This window comes from Phodopus roborovskii, unplaced genomic scaffold (assembly GCF_943737965.1).
Source record: "Phodopus roborovskii unplaced genomic scaffold, PHOROB, whole genome shotgun sequence".
NCBI lineage: Eukaryota > Metazoa > Chordata > Mammalia > Rodentia > Cricetidae > Phodopus > Phodopus roborovskii.
Window position 1 is genome coordinate 33,195,963 of NW_026126540.1, and position 14,735 is coordinate 33,210,697.

The following is a 14,735-nucleotide window of genomic DNA, read 5'->3' on the forward strand; positions in this document are numbered from 1 at the left end:
TGGTGGGTTTTCAAAGTTGGCCAGGATTGGAGTCAGTGCTGTAGAGAGGTAAACTTCTTGGCCCATGAAGCTTGGACTTCAAACCAGAAAGTATGGAAGTTTGCTACAGAATCTATGTTAGAGGCCAACATCTGAAGTCAGCAGAGAGCATGCAGCTGTGATAGACATACTTACCCTGAAAGATGAACAGACGGCAGGTCTTCCCAAATGATTTTTCCTTGGACCTCTTTATATCTGGACCTGCCCTTGATAAGTGCCCCCACATTAAGAACAGATCTTCTGCTGCAATTAGTTCTCTCTAGAAATCCCCTCATAAAAGCACCCAGAGGAACATTTTCAGTCTCCCAGGTGACTTCCATCCAGTCAGGCTAGAGATGGAGGAAAGCCAGCATGGAACCTGATTATTATTCTTCTTTTTTTTTTTAATTTTTATTTTTTATCTTTTACATGTATGAGTGTTTTACTTGTGTGTATGTATGTCTGTGCACTTAACCTTATGGGTACCTGGTGCCCATGGAGGCCAGAAGAGGATGTTGGATCCCCTGGAACTGGAGTTACAAACAGTTGTGAGCTGCCATGTGGGTGCTGGGAATTGAACCCAGGTGTTCTAGAAGAGCAGCCAGTGCTCTTAACCACTGAGCCATCTCTCTAGCCCTGAACCTGGTTATTCTTAATAATAATATAATAAACAGGGTTATTAAATCACAAGCTGACTTGTTTCTAGCACTCAGGATGTGTGCCCTGCCCTTTGCATTCTTACCAAGTTTTAAGATACTGCAGTACCTTGCTTTAGTGCATCCGTCCAGGTCAGGGTCTAGCAGAAGCATGCCTGATTTCAATAGTATTTCATTGTGTTCTATAAGAAGGAGCACATGGTGCTCTATAAATGAGCTGTGATCTATTTCCATACATTTCTCAAAAGTGTGAGAGCCATCTGATGTCTTCTTAAGTAATTATGAAAACAGGGGTTTAAAAATAGGTGTTCATGTACTTTGTCTGCCCCTGGTGTATTCACATTAGAAATTGGCAATATTTAAATTGGATTTAATTTTAGAGCTCCAGCCTTCCCTAGAATGAGACTAAAGCAACAACACCTATGAAAGTCAGTCAGTATTCTTGGCAGGAAATTCTCTTTCCGGCAGCAAACTGCTATACCAGCACCCTCTGAGAGAAGACCCAGGGCACGGAAGATGCTGGAAGGAGCCTCAAATACAGCCATTTGGCAGGCACCATTGTGGTGTGGTCAGACTGGTGTGCACCAAAGGTTATCTGGGAAAATGACTACGGATATATAGCTGGGAAACTTGTGGCTGTGTGTACTCTATTCCCCAAGATAGCAAGACTGAGAAATGGTGGCCTATATATAATTTAGATTGACAGACTCTCTCATTCTAATCACTTATATTAGAAGCATCCAATAATGGAAAAATCTAGAATAATTACAGAGAGTTCTTTTCCTTCTCTGGTTGTTCTGTGGATTAAAAGTTTGTGTGTGTTGTGGGAAGTAAGTGGGTAGGCCACAGGATTGCCAAACTCACTATTCTTTGCTGATGTAACAGACTGCCACATACTCCTGTCACTCTTCCACTGTCAGACCTCCAGCCAGCTCCTGTGTTCAAAGACTGTGTAGTGGTTTTTGTCTCCATTCTTCTGCATAAACCTCCTATTCATCCCAAAGCATCCTGCTCAGATGTTATCTCTGAGTATGTGACTCTGACTAGCCTGAATGGACAATGTGGGTTCCTAGGTCCACTATACTTCCCTATCATGAGTAATATACACCCTGATTGTCACACTAATTTAAATACTTAGGTTCCGCTAACCTTTTCTATAAGAAATATCATGTCTTATTTCTCTCCATGTCCCTAGTACCTAGCACAGGGCCTGAAATGTCAGTGTTTAATCAATGAAATTAATGAACTTCAATGTAAGGGTAGGAAGAAACATTGCTTACTCATGCTGTCTTAGAATTACAGAGAACTAAGGTCAGAGCAACCTGAATTGTCATCTGTTCTAGCAACTTTTCCTTTAGGTGAAAAACAGAGACACTCTGAGTGATGTCTTACCCAAGAATTGGAGGGAATTGGGTCAGGACACAGGTCTATGGCTTCCAACCATGCAACTTGTGCAGTTCAGCCAAGCCCCCAACAGAAGGGTGAGAATTGATGAGCTCCCCCTGAGTGATGAAGCCAGTAACACTCACCTCCAAACCCCAGAGCACATGCCACTCTCCCTCCCCCAGACTGAGCTCAACCCTGGAGGGCATTGAGATATCATTTGTCACAGAATCTTCCTGTTTGAAGAGCATTAGAGTCAGGTTGGTTTTTTTTTTTTTTTTTTTTTTTTTCCCATGCCTGAATTCTCAGTTGTGTAAAGGTTTTTCTGTTAGTTTTGAAACACAAAGGGGTGTGAGCAGGGTGGGGAGGGAAGAGGAATGGAAACATCCCAGAAAAAAAAAAAATGCTTTCCAACAACACAGACTAGACCATAGGGTCCCTCCCACCTCCACCAGGCTCCTCTTCCTAATCAGGTGTATTTGGGGAAGGCTTTTGTGACATCTCCTACCACAGTAGAAAGGGAGGAGTGGTGGGTCACAGTGAAGCAAGGCATGGCTGGAAGAAGGTTGTGGACAATCAGGGCAAATGTGCAATTCTTGAATTTTCTTTACAAACTTGCTTCACAGACTTAGTCATTTAGCCACCATCCTTCACAACGGCTGTGTCACTGTCCTGCTTAAGGCCCCCACTCCCTCCGCATCTGCCCCAGGAATGCAACTGTAGCTCCTGGCTTCATTCCAATGCTCAGATCGTCCCAGCTCTCCAGCTTACTTCCCAGGTCTCTTTCTTCATGCTTGGTTGTTTTGACTTATCTCTGAGGCTTTGGCATTTACCCTTATTTCCACCTGGAATGTTCTATCCTCCACACCTTGTCATCAACTTGAGGGCAGCTTCTTCAAGAACTATTCACTGAGCACGTTGTCCATGTGGCTTCTTGTACTCCTGTCTCTCTCACCACACCATACCTGTTCTCTTCACGAGCACAGTCTGAAGTTATTTACTTATATTAGACTGTGAGGTCCACAATAGAGGTCAAGAACTTCCTGCTTTATTTACTGCTGTGTCTCTGGCACCAAGAATAGTGTTTGGCACATAGTAGATGCTCAGGAAATGGATGGATGGATGGATGGATGGATGGACGGACGGACGGACGGACGGATGGACGGACGGATGGATGGAGCACCTGCATCTATTGGGTTGAAAGAAGTGAGAGATCCAAGTGATGTGTCAAGTAGTCAGTTTGTCCCATTTCCTCTACTTATCTTGTATTTCCATCATAGAATTGGCTTGTTTGAACTGTCGGGACTTTGCATTTGTAATATTGCATAACAAAGGCTAGATGGAGCTGGGTTTACTACATTTGTGCTTGAGCAGTGTGCAAAATAATTTTCATTTTAGTTTAGGTATCACTGGAGCAGAACTCCAGTATGGATCTGGAAGCCACTACAGTAGGTTCAGTCCTACTGCGTACTGTGTCCAGGTAGAAACTAGTAAAAGCAAGTATCACTGCAGGGCCGTGCATTCCCTGGGCCATACAAGACTAAGGCTGTGTAAGCCCAGGGCTCTGGATATCTTGACAACTAGACTCTTGCTCCTTCTTGAGCTCCAATGTTGCTAAAATGGTGGAATTATGGATATAGGGCTTGCCTTATTGGGATATTCTTTCCCCTCTGTCTGGGGCTCAGGTTTTTACCTGTGTGCTAGGAAATCTGGTAACTTGTCTAATATCAGCTCTTCCCCACAGAGTTCTGGCCTGTGGTTGTGCAGTCCAGGGGGCTGGATGGCATGCTGGACCCAAGCTCACCTCAGTGTCTGGGCCCACTAAAGGCTTTGCCAAGGACACAGCTTTCTATCCTGGCCACTCTGAGGTAAGTGCCTGTGGGATAGCCACCTCCTGTGACTTCTAGCTCTGCAGCTGCTAGGCTTGGGAGCTCCCAGGGAAACATGGCTAGGAAGGCTCCATAGATTGTGGAAAGGGAATCAGACCTGATGGGGCAGTAAGTCAAAGGCCAAGGCTCTTAGTGACGCTGCCACAATGGAGCTTTTCAAAGAACTCCTTTTGTTCTGTGGCTCCTAGGAACACATTTCGAGTCACATAATACAAGTGCTTGAGTAGAGAGACAACAGCAGACAGACCCTCCACACACTCCCTGGAGCAGTCCAAGCAGGTGACCTTGTAAGACAAAAAGTCTATGGTCACTCTTTGTGTCTGATTAGAAGAGTAGGAAAGAATTTCGTATCTGGACACTGGCAGGCCTGGCTCTACATTCTACTTTACCAGGTTCTCAGAATCAAGTGATTCATGAAATGGGGTGAGCATAGCCCCACTCCCGGGTAGTTGCAATGACTGATGAGACATAAGCTGTGACCCTGAGACCAGCACATTCTCTCCCTATGCCCTTAGCTCATACACCTGTCCTGAAGAATGCCAGCTAACCACAGGGTCTAGAACCTTCTAGAACTCTCTGGGCAAATGTCACCATCATGGCCATATTATGTGCTTTTCGATAAAGACATGCTTGGGTCAGGATCATAGATGTCTGCATGATCCTCAGACATAAACACAGCCAAACATCAGTGTGTTCCTTTGTGTACAGATTTGTGGTACCATGGAGGCAGAATCTGAGAATTTCCTTTGGATGTTGGAGAGAGTATGTGCATCTCAGGATGCCTGGCTACATTACCCCAAATCATTAAGCCTCCCTAAGGCTAGTCTAGTAACTCAAAATATGTCTTCCAGATTAGCAGCATCAGTGTCATCTGTCACTCGTCTGACATGTTTCTTCCATCTCTAAGCCTAGAGAATCAAAAATTCTACACCTAGAAAACACTGTCTAGTTTAACAGACCTCCAGGTGCATCTGATGCCTGGAAGTTTGACAGTCATCTCCCAGCTGTGCCTCCTCATCACGAGTGCTGCGTGGGCATGCCAGCAGAGGTGCTGAACTCTGTTCTGACACTGCTCATCTGTGTTCATCCAAGGACACCTCAGGGGTCCCTCCCTAGGGAGTTATTCCTCTTATACTCCACACGGGCTCCAACAGCTGAGAGCTCCTAAGTCTTAAAGTGGAAGACAGCAGCCAATTTACATTTAGAGTAGAGGCCAAGTATAAAACAAGAAGTGACCCCCTAGCCCTCTGTCAGATTGTAGCCAGCAAGATGGGGGAGGCTGGTCACAAGTATTTCCTCTCTGGCCAACAACTCGTGACCCAGGTTCATAGACCTTATTTCTAGCCCAGGAACTGTGATTAGCTCTTGACACCTCTCTCTAACACAGATTTATCTTCCTCCCTTCTATAACACGCCTCTGCAGGCCTGGCTGGCTGGCAGGCCTCTAGCAACTGGAGACAAGGACTAGTTAGGATCAACTGTTCAGCTCTGTCTGGCAGCTTCATCACCTAGTCAGGTAGGGCCAGACCTGTGTAAAGATTATTCTCCTAGATAGGAATGTCTCCTACTATGAGGGTGAATGCTGTTAATCCATAGAACATTCTGCTAGCCAGAGAGAGGGTCCAGATGGAGGGTTCATCAAAGCCGCCTTATGGAAGTCTCCTCTTTCCTAGACACTTACCTCCATTATGGATAGGAGCATGACAAAACGAAGAATGTTTACACCTGAACCGGGACATGTTCCTTCACGTGAACCCTAGCTGCTCTCTCAAGCTCACTGTCCCACTCAGACATGTGCCATGAAGCTACTTGGAGGGCTGTCATCTTCTTTAAAAGCTGAATATAAATAAATCAACTCCCCGGCTCACTTCATCCCAGGAGAGAACACCCTTTCTTACCCCATGCATTGTGTCACTGGAATGGGAAGCAGTGTGGATTTTTTTTCCTCCCTTCTTCTGTATTTACTGATTACTATAATACTTTTCTAATAATTTCTAAAGTAAATCAATATGGTTTCCCCAAAATTGCATTTTAATCAAAAACTGAAGAGGTCTGTTTGAGACATTTTCAACTCTTAATGAACTATCTGTCCATAATGCAAATCTCTATTGCCATTGAAGGACTGTGGGTACCATGTGGTGACCCAACAGCAAATGTACAGATATCATTAGACCTTTCAAACATCACGGAGTCTGTTGTGTAGAATGAGCATATGCAAAACAGAATAGAAAACTTGATAAGTCCTTAAAATATCAAAGTCAGGGTTTATAGGCACCTTAAATGTCAACACTCGGGTGGAGGAGTCAAGGAAGTCAAAAGGAAAGAGGCATCTCTCTACACACGGTGGTTTCTGGAGGTAGAGATGGCAAGGCAAGAGCAGTGGGCAGATAGTTTTCTGTCTATGAGGAGCCTCCCCTCCATCAGAGAGGATAAGAGAAGACATCTGCCAATAGACAGTGTACCAGGTTCTCTGCCTACAGCCAGGTGCCACCGGAGTGATGCCATTGAAGCTGGATGTTGGGAGACAACAGGATGGGTTCTCACAGAAGATATGGAGAGTATAAAGGGGCCAGTGGGTGCAGGAGGAGCATACCTGGAGGGAAGAGCCCAAAGCAAGGGCAAGGTGGCTTAGCACAGGGTGGGAGCTAGGCCAGGAGCTCTTGTGCCTGGAATGAAGAAATGCGAGGTAACTAAAGGAAGTGGAGCTGTTGCCAGGCTCAGCCATCCATTCCAATCCATAAGCAAGGGCTCACCGCTGGCTCCTTTGATCAAGGTCATTAGGTCAGAGCAATGCATTAAGAAGCTTAATGGAGAAGTCGGGGGACATGGCACTGAAATAAGGGAGGTGAAGGTCTAGAACATCAGGTAGGAGGTCCACACCCTGAACCAGGGACACAGAAGTGAGACAGGAAAGAAAGTTACAGCATCAAGGAATTCTACTCCCCAGAACTCAAAAGACCACTCAGAAGACAATGTGAAGGGCTAGGAACTGAGTGCAGGGAGAGCAGAGGTTTGTAGCTGGCAAATGAAGGCATAATGGTCCTAGTATTTAGGAAAGCAAACTGTGAAGATTGCCATTTAGGAGAACAAGAAACAGGAGCAATAGAGAGAGTGACTGCGCAGCTACTTTGGAAACCACCAAGTGGACCAACATTGGGCTGCTATTTTTGATACAGAAGACAAAGATGGAGTGATAGTGGGATTGAGCATGAAGATTTTGTTCAGCGATGTCTTGCACTGAGACTGCCAATATCTATGGAAAGGCACTGTTGAGCAGTTGGGGGTTCAGAGAATACTCCAGGGGAGCAGCTGGGTGAGGGATGTAGCTATGGGCATCAGCAATCCCCTCAGGAGAGGATGAGCTTCCCCAGCTGAGGCCACAGGAAGAGACCATGGGAACCATGGAGCAAGGCAGGCTTTCCTTCAGTTCCATATCCAGTTCTAACAGGTGTTAGCAATTTGGGTATAAAGTATGGATTTCAGTTCTGTGTCTTCTGCCTTAACTCACCTGATGAAAGATAATATATACCAAGAAGAAAGGAATGAGACAAGAAAAGGAGCAAACATAAAAGGCTGGATTAGCTGCCAAAAGAATGATCAGTCCTCTAAGAGTTGGCAGGACAATTATCAGCCAGACCTTTGGCCATGAGATCTAATAGGGGAATCAAATCCTCAGGTATAGAGCCTCATCCTCTGCATGGGTGGCTGGAGAAGTAGAGCGACAAAAACATTCTTCAAACGAACCCAAGGGAAAAGAATGTTGTTGTTTCCTTCTTGGATCCCACCAAGAAGCACAGTATTGTATGGAATTCCCTGGCTGGATGCTGATTGGAAGGCAATGTCTAGCCTTGGGCACCCTCGAAAAGACCAGTGTCTGTAGTGGAAAGCGAACAAAGAGTGGGTTTCTCTGACACCTCCATTCAATATTGTCCTCATCCTCCTTATGTTTCTTGAGAAGCTGTAACATTCCAGACATTGTACATGGCCATGCAGTGATTGAAATGGAAGTCACATGACTTCTAAAGCACCACCAGGGAGAGAGACAGACATGTGAATGAATACCCACGTCACCAGGTGAAGGTGACACAGGGTGGCATGAAAGACAAGAGAGTTGTTCACATGGTGATGGAGACACCTGTCACTGGGGTGGGTTAGACATGGCTCTGCCCTCTACGACTGCACAGCCTGGAAGTGGAAAAATATATGCTTTAAAGAAGTCTGAGAGAGGAAGAACAACATGCTATGAAAACCCAGGCATGGAAGGTGCTCAGAGAGTAAGCAGCCAGCGGTAGACCTAAAAAAGACAAAGTTCTTGTCTTAAGAGGGAGATGCCATTACTCAGAATCAACACACACTGAATCCAAATATTCACCCTGGAAAACACTGTTTACTGCCCACAAGGAAACCAAAGTGCAGTGGATTAAACGACATTTTTTTCCTGCTAACAAGTATTTGGGCTGAATATTCAGTTTTCTCGGATCCAATACTAAGGCCCTTTATCCTTTATATATATTTAGCAGGGAAGAATAGACATGCATGGCATGCAGACTCACACTCATACCCACATAGAAAGACAGAGACAGACAGATGGACAGAACATTTATGCTAGAGTTATCAGAGAAACTTCAAGGAGTAGGAAACATACAAACCAGGCTGAAAGCATAGAGGAGGAGGCAAAATGACCCATTAGTGCAGGAAGATGAGAGAAAGGATTGAATTGGGGGCTTGAAAAACACTGTGTAGGAGATTCCTCTGGGCCAACCAGGATCTGGAGGAGCTTCACATAGGAGGTGGCCTTTGATCTGCATCTGTAAATGTGGATTGGTGCTCAATATGGGAAAGACACTGGTCCCCAGAGCAGAGCTGACTCTGGTGCTGCCCAGGGCGAGCCCAGAAGAGCCTGGCGTTTGTTCTCTACTCACCCACAAGCAAGCAATATAAAGAAAGGGCTTGCTTAAATGATGAAAGCTGAAAGCGACATGGAGAGAGGATGGAAGAAGTGCAGACTGGCTTGGTGGGGGAGCTTTCCGATTCTCCTTCTGGTCTACCTTCTGGCTTTAAGGCTGTTAGTTGATTCCCTGTGGCTTCCTCATATGCAAAAGAAGATGGCAGTTCCTAACCCGAATGGCCCCCAGCATCTTCAGTTAAGTGTGGGTCTTTGTGGAAACAAGTCTAGTCTTCGGTTCAGACCTGCTGTGTGAAGGGGAAAAAAATCAGTGCTGGGGCTTCAGGACATGTTCCCTGCAGTGCTTCCAGAATCTTCCCAAGGGAATCACATTCAGGATGTAGGCAACACTACTCTCCAAGCTGGCAGTCAGAGAGCCCAAAGGACTCTGTAAGGGAGACCCCAAGTTCCTATGCAGTATTTCAGGATTGCTTCTTAGAACAGAGCCAACAAACAGTCTGCTCTGGTTAATGCCAACCTTGCCTATGTGACTGCTGACAGCACCCCTTCTCAGTCTCCCAATTGCTGTACTTACGTACCCATCCACGATCTCTTCACCCACAGCCTACCAGTACAAACTCCTAGCATCCTCTTGGAAGGGCCCCTGCCAGGGAGACTGACGCCATCCTGACAGTGCTTAGCGCTGCTCCCAAGTAACCTATCTGCCTTTGTCATTCCAGGTGCATAGCGTAATGTCCATGTTGTTCTACACTCTGATCACAGCTTTTTTGATCGGCGTACAGGCAGAACCATACACAGATAGCAATGTCCCAGAAGGAGACTCCGTCCCCCAAGCCCACTGGACTAAACTTCAGCATTCCCTTGACACAGCCCTCCGCAGAGCCCGCAGCACCCCTGATGCATCAATAGCTGCCCGTGTGACAGGGCAGACCCGCAACATCACTGTGGACCCCAGACTGTTTAAGAAACGGAGACTCCGTTCACCCCGTGTGCTGTTTAGCACTCAGCCCCCACCCACCTCTTCGGACTCTCTGGATCTGGACTTCCAGGCCCATGGTACAATCTCCTTCAACAGGACTCACAGGAGCAAGCGCTCACCCTCCCACCCAGTCTTCCACATGGGGGAGTTCTCAGTGTGTGACAGTGTCAGTGTGTGGGTTGGGGATAAGACCACAGCCACGGACATCAAAGGCAAGGAGGTGACAGTGCTGGGTGAGGTGAACATTAACAACAGTGTATTCAAACAGTACTTTTTTGAGACCAAGTGCCGAGCCCCCAATCCCGTCGAGAGTGGATGCCGGGGCATTGACTCCAAGCACTGGAACTCGTACTGCACCACAACCCACACCTTTGTCAAGGCTCTGACAACAGACGACAAGCAGGCTGCCTGGAGGTTCATCCGGATAGACACAGCCTGTGTGTGTGTGCTCAGCAGGAAGGCTGCAAGAAGAGGTTGACCAGCCTGCAGCCCCCTTCCCCACCTGCCCCCTCCACATCCTCCTGGGCCCCTCCCTACCTCAGCCTGTAAATTATTTTAAATTATAAGGACTGCATGGTAATTTATCGTTTATACAATTTTAAAAGTCATTATTTATTAAATTTTCAAAGCATCCTGTGTACCCGCACTGAGTTCTTTTTCTCAGTAAGAACACCCACAAGTTTTGGGAGGGTGCGGAATGAACTGTCCCCAGCCTCTCCTTGCTCCAAAGCCCATTTGCAACCCTCATGCCCAGCCAGCAGTGCTCCAGGGAAGGCTAACTGGTTTCAAACACTACCCAGTGTGCAGCATGATTAGCAAGGGAAGTTGGCCTGCAGGCTCTGGTCTACATTCCAGAGCCAAGTCTACCAAATCCTGGGATTATCTACTGCACGGCAAAGACCCATGAGCCTTGATTGCCTCATTTGAGCAGAAAGGGTAGTTGAGACTGGCCAGAAAGCAGGTTGCTATGTTCACAGGTGGTCTCCCATTTTCTGAGAGGCCCAGGCTGGTCTTCAGAGGATACAGGGAACTCCCTGTGTGAGTAAGTGATGGCCCCTTGAAAGGCCTTCTGGCTGCTTATTGTCAGGTGGGCAGTCTAAAGGAGCTGTAACAAAATCATCTCCTGGGGCCTGTCATGGCAGATCTGATTTCATGTTAAGATTACCTTAGCATGATGGCTGCTTCTCTGCTATTCCCCTGTGGCTTCCTGCAGAAAGGCATGCCCCACAAAAACAGTAAGGCTTCTAAACTTCTTGCCACCCACGAACAGCAACTGTCAGTGAACTAGGACCTCAGCATCTGCTTCCAACTAGAAAGCCAGTGACCAGTCAGAAGTGAACTTTTGAAACTTTCTATTCTTCCTGAGATACTTTCCATGAGTGGCCAGAGCTAGCTGGGACCACAAGACCTATAGAGACGAGAGTTGGGATAGAACAGATAAAGACAAATGCAGCAAGACTAACACAAACACCCCAGGATGATAAGGGGAGAGGGGAGTGGGCACAGCTGCTTTCTGCTCCTCTACACAGGAAACAGAAAGGCAGAATGTGCTCAGGACCATGTCCCAAGAGCAACAAAGGTAACACAGAGAGACAGCAGAATCCTCCAGGGAGCAGGTACGGCCAAGCTCTATGTAGTCAACATCCCCTTCATCTTGTTTTGTTGCTGTTATTGCTTCCCTCAAGCCTCAGTTTTGTCCCTAGAGTAGAAAGCATCACACAGAGATTTTTGATCATACCTCTCCTTCAAAGATGATAATGCCTACTCTGCTTTTTAAAATTTATCCCCAAATGTCCATTGGCTAAAAAAGGAACAGGTTGCGTTAATTTCCTCTGCAACCATCACTGCCCTGCCGTATCCCCACTCTCATTCAACTAGGGCAAGTTGGAAACTCAGCAAACTTTGGGATGAGAACCATTTGATTAGGTTAAAAGTGTGATGAAATAGGCTGTTCTTCACAGCTACTGCGGTTGGAATAAAGATTTAAGTTCAAGAAACACTAACCAGAACATTCCTTGATGAGATGTTCTGTCAGATAAAGGGGGTCCTCCCAGTGGCCTGTGTCTGTGGGTTATGCAGGGTTCCCATTCCATGGCCTCAGAAGTTCCAGGTCTCTCTCATGAACAGATAGATTATAAGGCTTTCTCTTAGGGCCACACAGACCTGCTAAGTCCTAGACATGAGGACAGTGATGATGAGGGCAACATTCTGGAAGCTTCTAGGCAGAGCAAAGCCATTCATAAAGAGCAATGCCCTGTTCTGCCAGACTCTTTGGAATATCTGAAAAAGGCTCCCCTGGCCTGCTACCAGGGCTAATGGAGACCTGTTGATGGCATCCCATTTCCAGGAAAGATGTACTACAGTTACTGATAGAAACAGAGAGCAGCCCATCCCCACTGCTCCCCCAAAGGCAAACACTGGACACAATGCGGAAGCTGAAGTTTTCACACAGCACAGGGAGCTATCAGTTTGGCTGGACTTAGTGTGAGCAGTCCAAACCCAAACCAGGCCAGGGCCTTTCCACAGCTTGAACTCTTCTTTCCCTGTGTGGGGGGAGTTCTAGATAGCAGTCTGTCTTGGCTTTCCCCAGAGGTCACTGCATGGCCAGGCTCCCAATGACTTGAGCATAATGAAAAGGCAGCTCCAAATGTCCCATTGTGTTCATGCAGAAGCAGCAGCCCATCCCATGCTCCTCTCTCCATTTCTTCCTATGACTTTTCCACCTCAGTTTCCCTCTTCTCTTTGGCACCTTCTTCCATCTGAAGACATCCTCTGACCTGCCCCAGAAAACTAGCACAGCTGTCCCCTCTGCTGGCCCAATCCAGCCTTTCTTTCTAAGATCCTTTTTTGCTACCTCTCTTTGTTCCAGGAGCAGACAGACTGCACTGGGTATTCTGGTTCTAGTTAGAGTCCCCGTTTACCCCTTGGACTTCCCCGCCTCTAGTCGGAACATGAGCCTCACCCAAAGGTGGTTGCACTGCTATCAGAAGGCAGAGATAGTCACAGGTCTTCAGGACCACCAAATGGCTAGGGCTATTGCTGTGAACCACTGGTGTATAGCCCAAAGTTTAAACCCTGTGAGGGACACCTGCCTCAGACCAGGAGTATAGGATAGAGAACAGGCCCTGCCAAGTCTAGGATGCCTGTCCTGTATTCTGGGGAGAAAGAAATAAACAAGAAAAGCAGAACCAAGGGGGAAGCACAGGTTATCTGGAACACAGAGGCCTGCCCTGGGCTTTGACCTTATAGTCCTCCTACCAAAAGCAGAAACATAACAGTGGGAGGCCCTGGGCCACACAGAGTTAAAGCCATCAGCTGCCCCAAGTGGAGAGAAAGCAGGCCCCTATAATGGGACAATTTCAGGGATGCTGACAGCAGAGCTGAGTCCTGGGGCTGGCTCCCTCCATCCTATCTGTAAATGCTGGCAAAGTGCAGATCCCCTTATGCTGGGCATCTGTGAAAGAAAAATAATCACAGGACTGTGAGCATGAAGTAAAGCCATGAAACCGGTTAAGTCCTGGGCAAGGGTCAGAAGCCACAGCTATGAGCAACCCTGTGCTGCCTTAAGAGAGGAACAGCCATGCTAGGGTTCACTGGATGTTTGTTTATGGGAGGGTGTACAGACTGGATAGAGAAGTCTTCTTCTCAGTGGGAATCATGGAATACAGATGTGAACAGCTGGGTTCAGAACGGGAGAAGCAGAAAGGCAGTGCCCTCAGCAGATCCTGCCTGAATCTGGGTTCATGGGATCATATGTAGGCTCCAGAAGCTCCAGAGTAGTGATAAAGAGCCAAGCTTTGACATCACATAGAGAATTTGGACTGGACTACCTTAAGCAAGGTTCTTTTGTTAAATGTACTCTGTGTGTGGTTCTTTTGTTAAATGTACTCTCTCTCTCTCTCTCTCTCTCTCTCTCTCTCTCTCTGTGTCTCTCTCTCTCTCTCTGTGTGTGTGTGTGTGTGTGTGTGTGTGTGTGTGTGTGGTTTATTTTAGCACACATACCATGGAACTCGTGTGGAGGGCAGTGTGAACATATATTTGTATGTATGTATGTAGCTAGCATTTAAGAAATGCGTAACAAATTCTAGTTTTGAGAACTAGAGTCAGTTGTACACTAGAAGGTCCTTAGAATGTGGTGGGGTGGTTTTCCATGAGGCAAGTAAGCTCATCAGCTGCCAATGTTGTTATAACTATGTGATTGGTTCCTTCCACTAGTGATATTGAGTGGTACTGATCTGCCTATTAGCACCTACTGAGAGTTTACTCACTGTGTACCAGGCACAGGACTCAACACCTTGTACAGATTAGCTCTGAGCTAGCCTCCAGGCTCTGAAGCTAACATAACCACCTGACGAAGCCAGGAAGGCTTGCATGCAGCTCTGTCTTCTCTGGGATGTTTACTCTTCAAGGTTGGCACATTTATCAACCGCTGGCTCTGAGAGTTTCCACGTGTCAAGCATGTGGAGTGTGTTTTGCTGCGTTTTACTTGGATTGGTGACTAAAAATCTCTGACCTCCCCAGAGTTCTTCTGGGCTTGCAGAGGAGGCTCGGGGAGCCCAGGGGCCAAAGTTGGCCAGAATTAACCACAGCAGAGACCTGGGGAGATTCCTCTAACCTAGGCCTGCTTCCTGGTGAGGGGTGCATGCCAGCGGTGCCTCTTCCACACCAGGACCCAATCTTGCATGCAGCAGCCAAGTGTCTGCTTAAGCATAATCTCAGGGCAGGTAAGGAGTAGCTTAGTTCACAGCCACCGGCCCTACCATGTCTCCTCTCCTTGCATGCCCACTATGTTAGCGATAAAAGGAATACTAGTCCAGGTGACATTTCCTGGGTACACAGCATGGGAGACATCTGAGTAGCTTTTGGAGGAACATGTTATGAAGATTGTGATCACACTGTCAGAG

At 46.9% G+C, this 14,735-nt stretch overlaps 1 protein-coding gene across 1 annotated transcript in view; it reads left to right on the forward strand.

Annotated features, from left to right (window-relative positions):
• Nucleotides 1-10,471, forward strand: part of Ngf (nerve growth factor) — a 50,949-nt gene extending 40,478 nt beyond the window's left edge. Inside the window, exons 2-3 of the mRNA XM_051199206.1 lie at nt 3,802-3,925; nt 9,572-10,471. Coding sequence (XP_051055163.1) covers nt 9,584-10,309 — 726 coding nt within the window. The 5' untranslated portion in view covers nt 3,802-3,925; nt 9,572-9,583 and the 3' untranslated portion in view covers nt 10,310-10,471. The remainder of the gene's footprint in view (nt 1-3,801; nt 3,926-9,571) is intronic.
• The last annotated feature ends 4,264 nt before the right edge of the window (nt 10,472-14,735 follow it).